We start from the raw sequence: 16961 nt of genomic DNA on the forward strand, positions 1-16961 counted from the left end.
ACTAAAATATGACAAATCAACATCCAAAAAACTGAACAGCAAGTAAAAAGTGTAGCACATTGAGCCATGCTTTATGAATGATGTACGAAACTTCATTAAAACCACTTCAGTGAAAGTTAAAATCTGAAATAACAGATCAATAAATCATTCAGGGCTTTCCTCCAGTTATCTGATGCTTCAAGATGGCGCCGAGTATGGCAGCCTCATCGCGAGCTCCCCCAAGCAACGGCTTTCTTCTGTGTTTAATTTTACTTTTCCTTTATTTTTTCACGAGCAGCACTTGTCTCCTTGTGTACGACCGACAAACCTTACTGGACATAAAAGACGGTCTTTCTTATAACTTTCCGGAGTTCAAGTTTTGCAACACGGACGCTCCGTTTGCAGACCCCCCATTCATCTCACCTGAGACGCCTTTGTTCTCTGGCCCTGGAGGCCGCAAACGCCGACGCAGAGGGAGAAGATCTGGCGTTCTGGTTCGACTGAGACGGCGCACTTACAGACCACCGTTACCCAGTTTATTACTGGCTAATATGCAGTCTCTGGAGAACAAGCTGTGCGAGCTTCGGGCACGGATCTCATTCCAGCGAGAGATGCGGGACTGCTGCGTGATCTGCCTCACAGAAACCTGGCTATCGGACAAAGTACCGGACTCCGCAATACAACTGCCGGGGTTCTCTGTGCACCGCGCGGACAGGTCACAGGATCTTACTGGGAAAAGCAGAGGCGGTGGTGTGTGTTTCATGATCAACAACAGCTGGTGTGATTATGCGAACGTGCACCCGGTCAAATCCTTCTGCTCACCGGACCTGGAGTACCTGATGATTAAGTGCCGGCCATTCTGGCTACCGAGGGAATTTACAGCAGTGATTATTACGGCTGTTTACATTCCCCCACAAGCCGACACTGACCGAGCACTCAGGGAACTGTACAGCGCGATCAGCAGCGAGGAAACCGCACACCCAGAGGCAGCGTTTATCACAGCCGGAGACTTTAATAAGGGAAACCTGAAGAAAGTCTCACCAAAACTCCATCAACACATCCTTTTCAACACACGTGGAAACCGGCAACTCGACCACTGTTACACCTCTTTCCGGGATGCGTACAAAGCCCTCCCCCGCGCCTCATTCAGCCAATCAGATCACTGCTCCATCCTGCTCCTGCCCGCCTACAGGCAGAAGCTGAAACAGGAAGCTCCAACCCAGAGGGCGGTGCACTGTTGGACGGACCAATCGGAGTCTGCGCTGCGGGACTGTTTTGATCACGCGGACTGGGAAATGTTTCACGTGGCCGCCAGAGACATTGATGAATACACAGACTCAGTCTGTGGATTTATCAGGAAATGCGTGGAAGATGTCGTCCCATCCAGAACAGTCAAATCCTTCCCAAATCAAAAACCCTGGATTAACAGAGATGTTCGCGCGGCACTGGCGGCACGGAACACCGCCTTTGCCTCCGCGAACACATCGGACTACAAACACGCACATTACCAACTCCGGAAGACGATCAAAGCAGCCAAACGTGAGCACAGGGACAGGGTGGAACAACAGTTTGACAACCCTCGGAGTATGTGGCAGGGACTAAACACGATCACAGACTTTAGAGGGAAAACCAGCACACCGCAGACCACGGCCTCTCTGTGTGAGGATCTAAACGTATTCTACGCTAGATTCGACGCAGCGAACCCCATGAGACCGGACAGTGTGCGCACCGCGGATGACGTCAGTGCGCACACTGTGTCTGAGGAGGATGTGCGGAGGTGCTTCAGGAAGGTGAACGCACGCAAAGCTACTGGTCCGGACGGGATTCCCGGCCGCGTCCTCAAGTCATGCGCGGCTCAGCTGGCTGGAGTGTTCACGCACATCTTCAACCTTTCCCTCTCTCTGTCTGTAGTCCCAGCCTGCTTCAAAATGGCCACCATCGTCCCTGTACCCAAATCCTCCACCATCTCCTCATTGAACGACTGGCGACCTGTAGCCCTGACCCCCATCGTAAGCAAATGCTTCGAGAAGCTGGTCAGGGACTTCATCTGCTCTGCACTACCCGACTCACTGGACCCTCTACAGTTTGCATACCGCCACAACAGGTCCACTGATGATGCCATAGCCCTGACACTACACACTGCCCTGTCACACCTGGAGAAGAGAGACACGTATGTGAGGATGCTGTTTGTAGATTACAGCTCAGCATTCAATACCATCGTTCCCTCGAAGCTGGACAGGAAACTGCAGGATCTAGGACTGAGCAGCTCCCTCTGCAGCTGGATCCTTAGCTTCCTGTCTGACAGACGCCAGGTGGTCAGACTGGGCAGCATCACCTCATCCCCCATTACACTGAACACTGGTGCTCCACAGGGGTGTGTACTGAGCCCTCTCCTGTACTCACTCTACACCTACGACTGCACAGCCACTAACAGCTCCAACATCATTGTGAAGTTTGCGGACGACACTACAGTGGTGGGTCTTATCACCAACGGTGATGAGACGGCTTACAGGGAGGAGGTCAGCGCCCTGACCCACTGGTGTCAAGACAACCATCTCACCCTCAACGTCGCAAAGACAAAGGAGTTGATAGTGGACTTCCGGAGGTGCAGAGAAGTACACACCCCCATCACCATCAACGGCGCTGCTGTGGAGAGAGTGAGCAGCTTCCGGTTCCTTGGAGTACATCTGGCTGAGGATCTTACGTGGTCAGTACACACAAACAAAACAGTGAAGAAGGCGCAGCAGCGCCTCTTCTTTCTCAGGAGACTGAAAAGATTCGGCATGAGCCCCCGCATCCTCAGGACCTTCTATCGCTGTGCCATTGAGAGCATCCTCACTGGATGCATCACCACCTGGTATGGCAACAGCACCGCCTACAACTGCAAAGCTCTCCAGCGAGTAGTGCGGTGCTCTGAACGGATAATTGGAGGTGAGCTTCCCTCCCTCCAAGACATCTACAGGAAGCGCTGCCTGAGGAAAGCGGGGAGGATCATCAAGGACTCCAGTCACCCCAGCCATAAACTGTTCAGACTGCTTCCATCAGGAAGGAGGTTCTGCAGCATCCGGTCCCGTACCAGCAGACTGAGAGACAGCTTCTTCCATCAGGCCATCAGACTGCTGAACACGTCATAGACACCTCAGCTTCACTACTGGAACTTCAACATTATGCACTCCACACTGTATATAAATGCCACTTGTTTTGCACATATTCAACTCTGTATATTTTATATATTTTATTATTATTATTTTATTTTATTTTTTTACTATTTAATTTGTAAAAATGTGTATACACACACACACACACACACACACACACACGTAGGAAAATATTTAGTATACACATCCAGAAATGCATATACTATTATATATTGTACATATATTTATTAGTTTCAGGTTGGCCATTCTTGTATTTTGCTCGTTTGTGTTGTTGTGTTTGCACATCTCTGTTGCTTGTGGGGCTCGCACACAAGAATTTCACTCGCATGTGCTGTGCCAGTGTGCCTGCACATGTGATGTGACAATAAAAAAGTGATTTGATTTGATTTGATGTCAGGCTGCTGGGAAGCAGCCGAAGGAGGAAAGTTCAGGCCTCCCTCTCACCCACCTCCTTCAGCTTATCCGAGGAAATCCTGAGCCTTTCCCAGGTCAGTTGATTGATGCAATCTCTTCAGTGTGTTCTGGGTCCAACTGGCATGCCCGGCTGAAACACTGTGCCCACGAGGCAACAGCCTTAGCTGGCTCGTTTGGGTGTGGAGGAGTACGGGCTCCACTCTGAACCTCTCCCGAATGACTGAACTCCTCACTGTGCCGCTGAGGGACAGCCCACCCACCCTTCGGAGAAAGCTAAATTGCTCTTTCATTCTAATAGTGTTCATGTCTAAATTAGCAGATTTATGTTTGTAAACAACAATGCTCCATCTGAAGGCAAATGGCCCCATAACATTTAGGATGCAACAATTTATCAGTATTGGACATCAATTTAAATTCCCTAATCTACACTAGACTTGTAGTCAAGACCGCCTAATCCGAGACCAAGACAAGACCAAGACCAGAGGGTATCGAGACCAAGACAAGACCAAGACCAAGTTGAGACGAGACCGAGACCGAGACGAGACCAAGACCAAGACCGAGACAAAAAAAGTCTTTAAACTGCAGCCAGATGCTATTATATATACATGTGCAGGACACCTTAAACTAGTTTTTTAATTAAGCAGCAAGGCAGAACAAAGTCAGGGCTGTATCAAGACACGAGGACTAAACCCCAATTCAACCAGACCCAGAACTGATCCGGAACTAAAACAGGACTACAACAGTTCAAAATCAGGACTACTGAGGACTTAACCAAGACAGAACCAGAATCAGAACTAGATGATAGCAGCACTAAAAATCATCATAGACCTGCACTACACTTATTTTTTAATTCTACCAAAGTCCACTATTTAGATTGAGAAACGTTTATATAATTATTTAGCCTTGTTGTGCAAACAAGCCTGCATAACTTAATAAATATAGAATTTGAAAAGTAACAAACCTAAAAAGAAACACTAGGTACGAGATACATGTTCTGATGAGTTTTGGCAAACAACCATTTGACTAACATGTGTGTCTCACCTGCTCTTATTCATCTCTGTTCTGTCCTCATTCTCTCTCTCCCTCTCTCTCTGTTCCTCTTTGTGCTGACAATCAAGCCAAACACCAACATCATCAAATACACAGTTGAAACCAGATATTTAAACACTCTTCAGATAAAAACACGTTTTTAATTGTAACATCAAATCAGACTAAATGTTTATTTTTTTAGATTGATAAATATAAAAAACACATTTGTTAACTTTAAGAGTAAAGAGAGAAACTGTCTGTATTTCTTAATTGTAAACGGCACCAAATTGTATTCAAACTGAGCCACACTTATGGAGCTCCACAGTTCTCTTCCTGGTGTTTTGGTTGACATCTCTTGATTTTCCCATGTCACAGAAACAGGCTCTGTGTTTTGCCTTATATGCATCCACAGCTGTGCCACCAATTTACTCACATGGACTTTACTAACCTATCAGAAGCTTCTTCAGCTCAGAATGGAATCGTCTGGAGTTTTCTTATTAATTAACAATAAACTTAGTGTACATGTACTCCTACATTTGATGAAAGTGACTAAAATAGAAGCTCTGTCTCTCTTTATTCTGACATTTAACTAATTCAAAAGATATTTCAATATTTATTTATCTAAAACAAGTTTACTCTAAATTGATGTTTAACAGTAAAAAAAAGTTTTTATGTTTTCTCCATAAAGTGTATGTAAATATCTGGTTTCAGCTGTGAATATACTGCTGTGTATTGAAATTCCTCTTGTTTTGCATAGATATACTAAACAACATCCAAAGCATAATATATAAAATAACATCTACCTGAGTTTTTTCTTTGAAAGAAGCTCCTTATGTCCATTGTTGTGTTCATCAGTACATGACTGAAACCGATTTAGAGTTTGTTTAGCCGTGGAGGGTAACAACTGAAAATATGAAATGTAAGCTAAGACTCTCTAAAAAATCAGCGTTGCTGTTCGGCTTTTTATTTATCCATTTGTTGATTCACTTGAAGAGCAAGTAACGCAACCAAGTGATCAGTTTGATATCAATCTTTTGTGATGCACCGTCATATTTACATTATTAGTTCAGTACGAATGATTTGCTTTGATACCTGGTCAAACTTAAGCTCTCCTCTGTCTGCAGCAAACTCGCAGGCAGCAGCTTCTCCCCCCTCGCTCACATGGGTGCTGTGCTCAGTCGCCTAGTGCCTGAGCTCGGATCATACCAAAATTAGGGGGAATTTACGACGGTGCGCTCTGTGCTTCGTGTGTTATTTTTGTTTTATACAGTTGTCAGTCAGGCATCTAGCTAACAAATTACACTCCAAAAGACCCCATGCTTCTGAAAAAATGACCCGGGCTTAAGCCCAGCAAGCCACCCCCCCGCTCCGCTGATGGTTGACTCCAAATCTCCCGAACACTATGTCGATTTGAGAACGCAAGACCGAGACCAAGACAAAAGTCCGTCGAGACCAAGACAAGACCAAGACCACGTAAAAGTGGTCTCGAGACCACGACTGGTCTCGACACATCCAACTCTAATCTACACTATATTCTGCAGAAGAATTTCCTTGTTGGCCTTCACACATATGAACCTGAGCGACAACCCATTCTTAATCCAGATGATTTAATAGGATGTCGGCCCACCCTTTGCAGGTAGAACAGCTTTCATGTGGCCTAACACTTTATGGCTGAGTTGCTGTTGTTGCCAGTCGCTTCCACTTTATTTGTTAATTGCACCTTTGCTTTGAATGACGGTGGCAAAACAGAAAAACACTGAACCAAAAAAGAAAACACACACACCAATCTGTATTCTTGAAAAAGTCTTCTCCAGAAAAAAAAAAGGTGAAGCACAAAGAAAATGTTCAAGTCAATTAAAAATCGAATAAAACAAAACTACACAGTTTGCAAACAATAACTAAACTGACTGTTTGTGTAGGTTCACAGTCACCCAGGTCGTGGTGGTCCGAGAAGCTTGGAAAGAAAATGGTGGTAAAAACTGACACGATTGTAGTCGTGTCTTCGGCTTACTGCGGTGGATGCAGCACAAAGACCCGGGTTACAGAAAGCGAGCGGAGCGTGATCCGCCGATGCACCACAAGGATTGTGGGCGACACATGTGAGGTCAAAATCATCACGACACACCCATGACACAGTGAGCATAATGCCCCCATTAGACTGCTCAAGAAGTAAATCTCTTGCAGCATCTCTTGGTGTCTTTCTACCAGAACTCCACTGAGGTGTCTGCACTTATGCCATTCTGTTATAGTAAGGGAGCAGCTCTGCAGCACACAAAAAGACAAACAAACCAGCTGCCTGTCCTGGAAGACATCTTCATCTCCCGCTGTTAGAAAAAAGATTTGTTGTCAACTTCAGGACAACATCGATTAGAACATGCACCAGACGATTCACCAACAGTCTTTACCTTAAAGTCACTACCATCATGAACAGTGAACTGAAAGCACACCTCATATACTAAACATGCAGTAATTACAGGAATAAATCAAAATATGCATTTTGGTGGTCTTGTGTTGTTTTCCATGTTTAATGTGCGTGAATGAAAGAAATATATTTATATTATAACATATTTTTATATTCATTGTTAAGTGCAACCTAATTCCATTTTAGATTTCTTTACAATCATAATAAAGAAAAAAGTTAACCACTGTGCTGCCCTGCATTTACCGAGTATAGTGTGCTATTGTGCTGCATGTATTAACTGTCTATGAGTTCCAATACATGCTGATTTTCAATCCTCTGCTCCGTTTCCAAATCCTACACCCCGTGCAATGTTTGGAGCTTGTCTTGAAGTCAAAAAATGAACAATAAGCACAACTGGAGACAAATAACTGTATGTTTCTCTTAACATGTTTGAGTCTAAGAAAAGATTTTGACAGTTGGGAGTTTTTGCGATTCTAAAACTACGACCAGTGTCTGACATTAAGTGAAAAAACTGTTCGCTTTGTAGCCTGATTAGGAGAGCTGTGGCACTGGTACTTTCAGCTGTAGAATGTCAGGATGTTCTATTTTAAAAGACTGAAGTAACTTGAGACACTGAGAAGTCTGTTGGATGGCCAAACATAACTCCAAGCAGCTACTTTGCAATGAGGCATAAGCCTCCAGAGTCCGACTGAAAACACCAGACTAGACTGGTTTCTGTAAGATCTATGAATAACTGTATACATAACTATAAAACTGTTATGATTTCTGTCATTTAGGTCTATTGAGCCAGTCTTTCATTATATTCCTTTCATAATACCACCTACATCCGCTTTACAGAAAAAACTATCATAATCTAGAAGCAGAAGGCCTTCTGAAATATCAAAGTGCCATATAAGAATTACAAATTGAGCTGACAAATTATACTGATTTGATTTCAGTTGCATATGTAGGCGATTTATCACCAATGCCCATTCAAGCAATAAAATTAAGCAACAACATTAATGGATTTCCAACTCTCGTTTTGTGGCATGATGGTTATTTTTATTTATTTAATTATTTAAGTGACCGGAAACAATTTGTGAAGCTAGGTGTCCATTCCTCATCATGCTTGGACATTGCTTGTGGTGTTCCACAAGGCTCTGTACTGGGTCCAAAATTATTTATTATTTATATAAATGATATTTGTGAGGCATCTGATATATTAAAATTAGTATTATTTGCAGATGACACAAATATTTTTTGTTCTGGGGGGAATCTAAAGGAGCTGCTGGATACAATTACTTCAGAAATGTGCAAAATTAAAAAATGGTTTAACAGGAACAAACTATCGCTAAATCTAAGTGAAACTAAAATTATCTTATTTGGGAATTCCCTTAGAAATGCACAAGTGCAGATTCAAGTAGATGGTGTGGAAATTGAAAGAGTACTTGAACATAAGTTTCTTGGTGTGATTATAGATGATAAATTAAACTGGAAGTCTCATATAAATCATATACATAACAAAATTTCAAGAAGTGTCTCAATCTTGAGTAAAGTAAAACACATTCTGGACCACAAACACTCCACATTCTCTATTGTTCCCTGATTGCACCGTATTTGAATTACTGTGCAGAGGTTTGGGGCAATACTTACAAATGTTCGCTATCATCAATCTTTATATTACAAAAAAGGGCCATAAGGATAATCCATAAAACTGGTTACAGAGATCATACAAATCCACTATTCTTAAAATCAAAAATTCTAAAATTCACAGATCTGGTTCATTTTCTCACTGCACAAATTATATATAAAGCAAGAAATAACCTGCTTCCTGACAATATTCTAAAAATGTTTTCTAAAAGGGAACGGGGATACAATTTGAGGGGGGAATTAAATTTAAAACATCCTCGTATCCGTACAACATTAAAAAGTTTTTGCATCTCTGTGTGTGGAGTGAAGCTGTGGAACAGACTAAGTAAAGATATGAAGCAATGTCCAAGAATGGCGCAGTTTAAAAAGCGGTTTAAGGATATGGTTTTTACAGGGTACAGGGAAAAGGTAGAGATTTGATAGGGTGTTCTTGTCTAATATTTTCATGTGTGTGCGCATGCACGGGTTTGTTGGTATGGGGGTATATATATATATATATATATATATATATATATAATTGCAGGTTGTGTATCCTTGAGGTGTTAATGGGGTTATTGAAAATGTGTATATGTGCGTATGTGTGTATATACGTATGTATGGATAGATAGAAACATATATGTGTATATATTAAAAAAAAATTACACATAACATATAATGTAATTGCAAGGAGGTATTTCTGTAGTCTATTGATACTAGATAGTGGAAAAGGGGTGGGATTAAATAAGCTTATGCTTCTTCCTGCTCCTTTTTGAACATGAACGTTATTTGGAGTTGTGGTTGCTCGTTTTCCTTTTGTTTGCTTTGTTCATTTGTCTCTTTTAATTCTATTTTTTTTTTAATACTTTTTCAACATGTTCAAAATAAAGATTCAATCAATCAATGGTGTCAGAAGTGGACACAAAAATCAAGCTTTTTAATTTTATCAGTTTTAACACACAGCTTTAGCATTAAACAGCAACACCAAGATTGCAGCAAGCACTTAATCAATTTAATCTTTCTGTGCAGCTGTGATGATTACACACACATGCATTATATATGCACAATATATGTACATATGTAGATATATACTAATTACATCAAATATATCAAGCAACATATATGGAATTATGTAGCAAAAAAAGAAAAGATAAATAACTCGAAATATGTTTTAGAATTTAGATTCAAGAAAGAAGCCACCCAGCTGCAAACCCTCGGCCTTCTCTCAGCTTCATGATGTCGTCACCTGAAATGGTTTCGCCTCACAGGTGAGCCTGTCAGGGTTCATTGGTGGTGTTGGGACCATCATCTATGTTGTGCAGAAGTCAGGTTGGTGCACAGCTGACAGCCCTATTTGACAGCTGTTAGAGTTCATATTATGGCAAGAACCAATCAGCTAAGTAAAGGCCATATCGTGCCATCGGCCCCTCTGGCCGATGGCACGATATGGCAGCCTCGCTTCTGTCTGTCTGCCCCAGGGCAGCTGTGGCTACAACCATAGCTTGCCTCCACCAGTGTGTGAATGTGAGAGTGAATGAATAGTGGTATTGAAAAGCGCTATATAAATCCAATCCATTATTATTATTATTATTATTATTAAAGAGAAACAACAGCCCATCATTACTGTAAGAACTGAAGGTCAGTCAGTCCAGAAAACTGCTAAAACTTTGAATGTGTCCCCAAGTGCAGTCAGAAAAACCATCAACACTACGATGAAACTGTCTGACATGAGGACGCCCCAGGAAAGGAAGACCAGGAGTCCCTCTGCTGCTGAGGATACAATCATCCGAGTCACCAGCCTCAGAAATCACAAGTTAACAGCAGCTCAGATTAGAGCCCAGATAGATGCCACACAGAGCTCCAGTAGCAGACACATCTCTACATGTTCAGAGCAGACTGTGGGAATCAGGCCTTTATGGTCAAATAGCTGCTGAGAAACCACGACTAAGGAAAAGCAACAAGCAGAGATTTGTTTGGGCCAAGAAACACAAGATGAGTCCAAATTGGAGAACTTTGATTCCACCCGCCGTGTCTTTGTGAACGATGGTCTCTACATGCACGGTTCCCACCATGAAGCATGGAGTTGATGGTTTGCTGGTGTGGGGGGCTTTACTGGTGACACTGTTGGGGATTTATTTAAAACTGAAGGCACACTGACCCAGCATGGCTACCACAGCATCCTGCAGCAACATGCCATCCCATCATGTATTGTTCAACAGGACAATGACCCCAAACACACCTGCAGGCTGTGTGAGGGCTGTTTGACCAAGAAGGAGAGTGATGGAGTGCTGCACCAGATGGTCTGGCCTCCACAGTCACCTGACATAAACCCAGTGGAGATGGTTTGGGATGAGATGGAGCGCAGAGTGAAGGCAAAGGACCAACAAGTGCTCAGCACCTCTGAACTCCTTCAAGACTGTTGGAAACCATTTCAGGTGACATGAAGCTCATGGAGAGAACGCCAAGAGTGAGCAAAGCAGGAATCAAAGCAAAGGGCGGCTGTTAGGAAGGATCTAACATATAAAACATGTTTTGAGTTGTTTCACACTTTTGTTTACTACATAATTTAAGTGAGAATCTACAATGTAAATAGTCATGAAACAGAAGCCAAGCCATGTATTTAGGCTGGTAGACTAAATAATGCAAGGGTGACTAGAAACTAGAAACTAGGGCTGGGTATCGTCACTGATTTCTTGAATCGATTCGATTCAATTCGGGGAAATTTTGCCTCAGACAGTCAGAAATAGTATAATTCAGATCACGTATCAGTACATTTCCATATTTTTATATCTATAAAAAGAAAACTGACACTTGCGAGACTTTACCAAAGGTGTGAGCATCACAGCAGAGGCCTTTGTGTCAAAGTAACTGAGAATAAAACATAGAAAAACATGAAGGTGATTTTCCTGTTCTGGGATTTTATAAAAATATTCAGCAGTACATCAAAAACGAAAGAAAACCATTAATCAACATATGAATGTTACCTGATGCTGCTGAAGTGAAGCAAAGTTACAGAGGTTTTATTAGAGACACAGCTGAGAGTTTTTCAATTTTAAAAAGTTTAAATTTGTTCAGTGTTGAACAGCAGAAATGAGGCTTCTTTGTAAGTAAGTAAGTAAAAGGAAAAAAACCAGCGGCCGACAGCCTGTAAACTACGGTAGACTGGTGCGTAGTAAGCAAGCGAATAATGCAGAAAACAGATTTTTAGAGAGCTGTGCATGAAGTAAAATAAATTTATATTAAAAAAATCAATTCAGGATTTTAATGAATCGTTATCCAAGCTAGAAGTGATTTTAATTGATAAATCGATAATCAAAACCCACCCCTACTATATGTGTTCATTCACAGTTTTGAAGCCTTCCGTGAGAATCTACAATGTAAATAGACATGAAAGTAAAAAAAAAAAACATTAAATGAGAAGGTGTGGTATAGGGATAATTTTCTTCAGATAAGCAGAAGAAAATGGCAGGATGATTTATTGCGTTGTCATGGATTTTCAAACATCGTCCATCATTCATAATGCATGGCACACTTTTCCGTCACAATTTATGAGTTTTTCAGTGGTTAATTTGTCATATTTTAGTAATACGTGAACATCTTCTGTAGTAACATGTTTTCATATTTAACATCTGTTTGTTTTAAGTGTTTTTCTTCTTCATCGTCAGGAGTATAACATGTAACCTAAGGAGCTTGGAAAGAAAAGCGTCTGGACTTCTCTAAGTTGCTTGAAGACGTTTCACTTCTCATCCGAGAAGCTTCTTCAGATCTAGGGTCAAATGGTGGAGAGTCCCAGATTTAAGCCCTGTGGGAGGGACAATGGACCCCCTAATGTCTTCAAGCAATTTAAAGAAGTCCAGAAGTCCAGAAGTCTCTCCAAGCTCCTTAGACTACGATGACCTGGATGACTGAGAACCTTCACAGAAATATAACATGTAACGTTGATAAGGCACAGCATGATTCATTATTGAAGAACGTGATCAGTGATTTAAAACGGCTTTGTTATCAGTTTTTGACATATTCTATTAAACAGCTTTCACATTTAACTCACTGAGTGTTCCTTAGTTTTACACTGGTAGGTTAGTCAACAAAGAAATTAGTGGCTAGGAACATCACTAGTAAGCACAAGCATTTTAGTTGATGGTGACAAAAACATTATGTGTGACCTGATGTCCCCTCGCAATCCTTTAATCACCCTTTGATTTGGGTTAGAATGAAACGACTGCCACCATTTAAAATCCCCATTTTCAGAGCAGCCGCAAAACATCCATGATGGGCTCAGGGACACATGGGCCACTTCTGTTTTACATGCATGTGAGTAGTTCTATCACAGAGGACACATTATGGCCACATTAACAATTAAATATTAGCATTTTAGTTGTTTTTTATGTTCAACGTGAGGGCTGGTTGGTGTATCTTTGATCAGGCCAGGTGGGGGTTTCCAGAGTGTGCTGTCACACACACACACACACACACACACACACACACACACACACACACAAATTCGTTATCATAGTGTGTAAGATAACCTACTGTACAGAAGAAAAGGGTGCTTTGGTTATTGTGGGAGTTTGGTTGAAGAACAGTCAACACCTGTGCACCGTTTTATCTTACCTCCATCACCATACGTCTCCACGCCATACCCGTCCTGCAGGCCGTTACTCCAGGTACCCTCGTACCTGGCCGGCGTGTTTACGCTTTGCCTGACTCCGTAACGGCCCTTTAACCCATGAGTCCACTCTCCTCGGTAAATCCACCTCCCTTTGGTTTCAATCCCGAGCCCGTGTCTCTTCCCCTGCGCCCAGTAACCCTGATACGTGTTCCCACTGGGCCAGGTGTAGACGCCAACTACCTCGAAACCGTTCGACCAGGAGCCAGAGTACTCTCCCTGGCCCTTGGGTCCGGTGCACACACCGTGGCCGTGGGCTTTGCCATCCTCCCACCCTCCGCAGTAGGTCCCCCCATCATCAAAGTCGAATCGACCGCCCGTCATTCAGAACTTGAGGGTAAGTGTTACTCTGTAGCTTCCAGTGACGTTCCGATTTTGCGAATTGCTGTTAAAAGTGATGTAAGACTGACAGTGTAGTCCAGGTCAGAACAGGAGTTCTAGGCGGAGATATGAAGGAGCGGCGTGTACCGGCAGCGGTGTGCCGGGATTTGAAAGAGGGACGTGGAAGGATGGGAAGCAGTCGCCACTGCTGCCACAGCCGCTTCCATACCGCGTACTGGAAACTCCCCCACTCGTCTCTCACAAGTCATTTAGCTCAAAGCTGTCAGTGATCAAATAGTACTTTGCTTCCTGTTTGACTTTTCAAAATAATACCACAACCTGTTGCGTGGGTCGAATCTGATTACACGAGGTAAAATTAATTGGGACGCTTCAATATTCATAAACATTCAGGAATGCCTTCATAGTTTTCAAGTTGTACATCGTTACATTATTAATGTCTAGTTATATATAACTTTAGTAACATAACTTACGCTATAAACAATGTGAAACAAAAGGCAGCATATTCCCTAAATATCGTATTTTGTTTCTTCCCAAGTCAAAAACAGTATTCGTTTTCATTCCTCAGTTTTATTTTTGTGTCACTTAGTTCAGATAGCTTGTGATCTAGTAAAGGGCTAACACGAAAGGATGAAATCCTGGTAACAAAGGCTGCAGTAAAATTACAAATGAACACTGATCATACAGAACCTTAAGCATACACTTAATATAGATGATAATCTTGAGCTGATGCAGTGCTCTGCATTCTTCTGCTCAGAGGGAGCTGAGAAGCTACTCAAATGGATGGATAGATGCATGTGTTTGTGGACCTGGAGTTTCTCACGTGACTAAATAGAGTACTGTGACAAACTATTACATTCCATAACTCAGTGACTTCTAGAACCAGCAATAACTTGAAGTAATTGTTTGCTGTCTGACTTCATCTTTCACACTGTTGTTGAGGAACATAAGTATTTTTCAGTACATTGTAGTCTGGGGGGGCATTCGTTTATGCACAGCTTTTCAAGGTCCTGCAACAACACTTCAGTTAGGTTGAGGTATGGACTTTGACTGGGCCATTGTGACACCATGATTATTTTTCAGCTAATCTGGTTGAGATAAGCTGGTTTTCTTGGGATCATCGTTCCGTTGGCCCAGTCTTCAGCTGTCAGACAGGCCTCACATTCATGGATCCTTTTGTCCAAATAGAATTCATACTCAACTAAATAAGATGGTGCCCAAGCCCTGTGACAGTAAATCAAACCAAATGATCACCCCTCCACCACCATGCTTGAGAGGTGCTATGACGTGTTTAAGTTAATGTACTCCAAGTGTGGTGCTGTGCATTATGACCAAACTATGACCAGAAGTGGTTGCTGTTTCTCCACATGCAACTTTAGAGAAATGTAAGCTGTGCTGTCATGTTCTTTTTCAAAAGACGAGGCTTTCTTCTCACAACACTTCCAAGCAAGCCATACTTATTCAGTGTTTTTCTTATTGCACTGTCATAACTCTGCACATTTATCATGGTAACTAAAACCCGTAGAGTCTGAGATTTTGCTGCCCCCCCCTTTTTAATGTATTTTTTCTAAGCATTGCTTGATCTGAACTTGGGGTAAACTTTCTAGGATGTCCACTCCTGGAGAAAATCTGGCATTGCATTCACAACACATACCTGAATGCAGCAGACCAGCAAGAAAGTCTGCTTTTATAAAGGTGGTCACACTTGCAGAGGATACATGATTCAAGTCTATTTAATTATCATTCGGCACCTGGCTGCTACTTTTCCTTTTAATTCCTAAAGCACTGACTTTGGAATACATTTTTCACAGAACTTTGGTCCTAAACTACTTGAATGCTAACTTCATGTTCCTCCTTCTTCATTGAAAATGATTGATGTGTGTGACTGTATTACTAGTACAGTCACACACATCAATGTGACTGTGATGTCTTGATTTTTCAAGGCCAATTAACTCTTTGCTATCTCGTTTAAAACAAAACTGTTGCAAAAATAGAGTGTTGTCCCAGGTTATTTCAGAATAAAAGTCGGTAAACAATTTGCATTTATAAACTCAAACATGTGCGATAAAGCAGCAACACTATGCTTCATTTTACCTGTTGTGTATCCGAAGTCATCTCAATGAACTCCCATATTCATGCTCTGTCAAACAGCGCCATCTTCTGGAAATCATAGTTGTTACAGTTCAGCGACCACGAACAGAAAACACACACCCAGAAGCAAAGCAGCTCTTTCAGACTTTCTCTCTTTCATATATACATACAAAAATTAAGCATATCTGATTCAACTCAATTTTATTTTATTTATACAGCACCAAATCACAACAGCAGTCGCCTCAAGGTGCTTTATATTGTACAGATGACCCTGCAATAATACATACAGAAAAAAACCCAAGAATCATATGACCCCCTATGAGCAGCACTTTGGCGACAGTGGGAAGGAAAAACTCCCTTTTAACAGGAAGAAACCTCCGGCAGAACCAGGCTCAGGGAGGGGCGGGGCCATCTGCTGTGATTGGTTGGGGTGAGAGAAGGAAGACAGGATAAAGACATGCTGTGGAAGAGAGACAGAGGTTAATAACAGATATGATTCAATACAGTGTGATGTTTAAACACAACACGTCTTGGGTATCCCGCAGCAGGCTACACCAGCGGTCCCAAACCTTTTTTGTGCCATGGACCAGTGTCGCAGATAAATACAACAAAATAAAACTAGTACCGGTACCCAAAAAAAGTATTTATTCATAACACATGGGAAAAGACTCAGGGAAACAGAGTTAACGATAAAAAAGACAAAAACAATAATGATAAAAAAATGATTGAAAACCCTGAAAACCATAAATTTCACCCCTGAGCCTCAACACTTGCGGCCTCCTACCAAACGACTCACAGACTGGTACCAGTCTGTGGCCCGGGGATTGGGGACTGCTGTTCTACATCTATTGCAGCATAACTAGGGGAGGATCCAGGGTCACCTGGTCCAGCCCTAACTATATGCTTTAGCAAAAAGGAAAGTTTGAAGCCTAATCTTGAAAGTAGAGATAGTGTCTGTCTCCTGAATCCAAACTGGAAGCTGGTTCCACAGAAGAGGGGCCTGAAAACTGAAGGCTCTGCCTCCCATTCTACTTTTAAATACTCTAGGAACAACAAGTAGGCCTGCAGAGCGAGAGCGAAGTGCTCTAATAGGGTGATATGGTACTACAAGGTCATTAAGATAAGATGGGGCCTGATTATTTAAGACTCTCTCTCACCTCCTGGCAATACAAAACGCAGCAGCCAGACTTCTAACTCGTTCTACCAAGCGTGTTCACATTACTCCCATCTTATATTCTTTACATTGGCTCTCAATAGA

At 42.2% G+C, this 16961-nt stretch overlaps 1 protein-coding gene across 5 annotated transcripts in view; it reads right to left on the minus strand.

Annotated features, from left to right (window-relative positions):
• The window catches only part of LOC309694177 (junctophilin-1-like), a 52283-nt gene extending 38448 nt beyond the window's left edge, over positions 1-13835 (minus strand). For all 5 annotated transcript variants that reach the window (XM_082514023.1, XM_082514022.1, XM_082514026.1 and 2 more), the window contains exon 1: positions 13219-13835. In XM_082514023.1, coding sequence (XP_082370149.1) covers positions 13219-13597 — 379 coding nt within the window. In that variant the 5' untranslated portion in view covers positions 13598-13835. The remainder of the gene's footprint in view (positions 1-13218) is intronic.
• Positions 13836-16961: the final 3126 nt, after the last annotated feature.

Source organism: Aulonocara stuartgranti (genome assembly GCF_965226115.1).
Source record: "Aulonocara stuartgranti genome assembly, chromosome: 18".
Lineage (NCBI taxonomy): Eukaryota > Metazoa > Chordata > Actinopteri > Cichliformes > Cichlidae > Aulonocara > Aulonocara stuartgranti.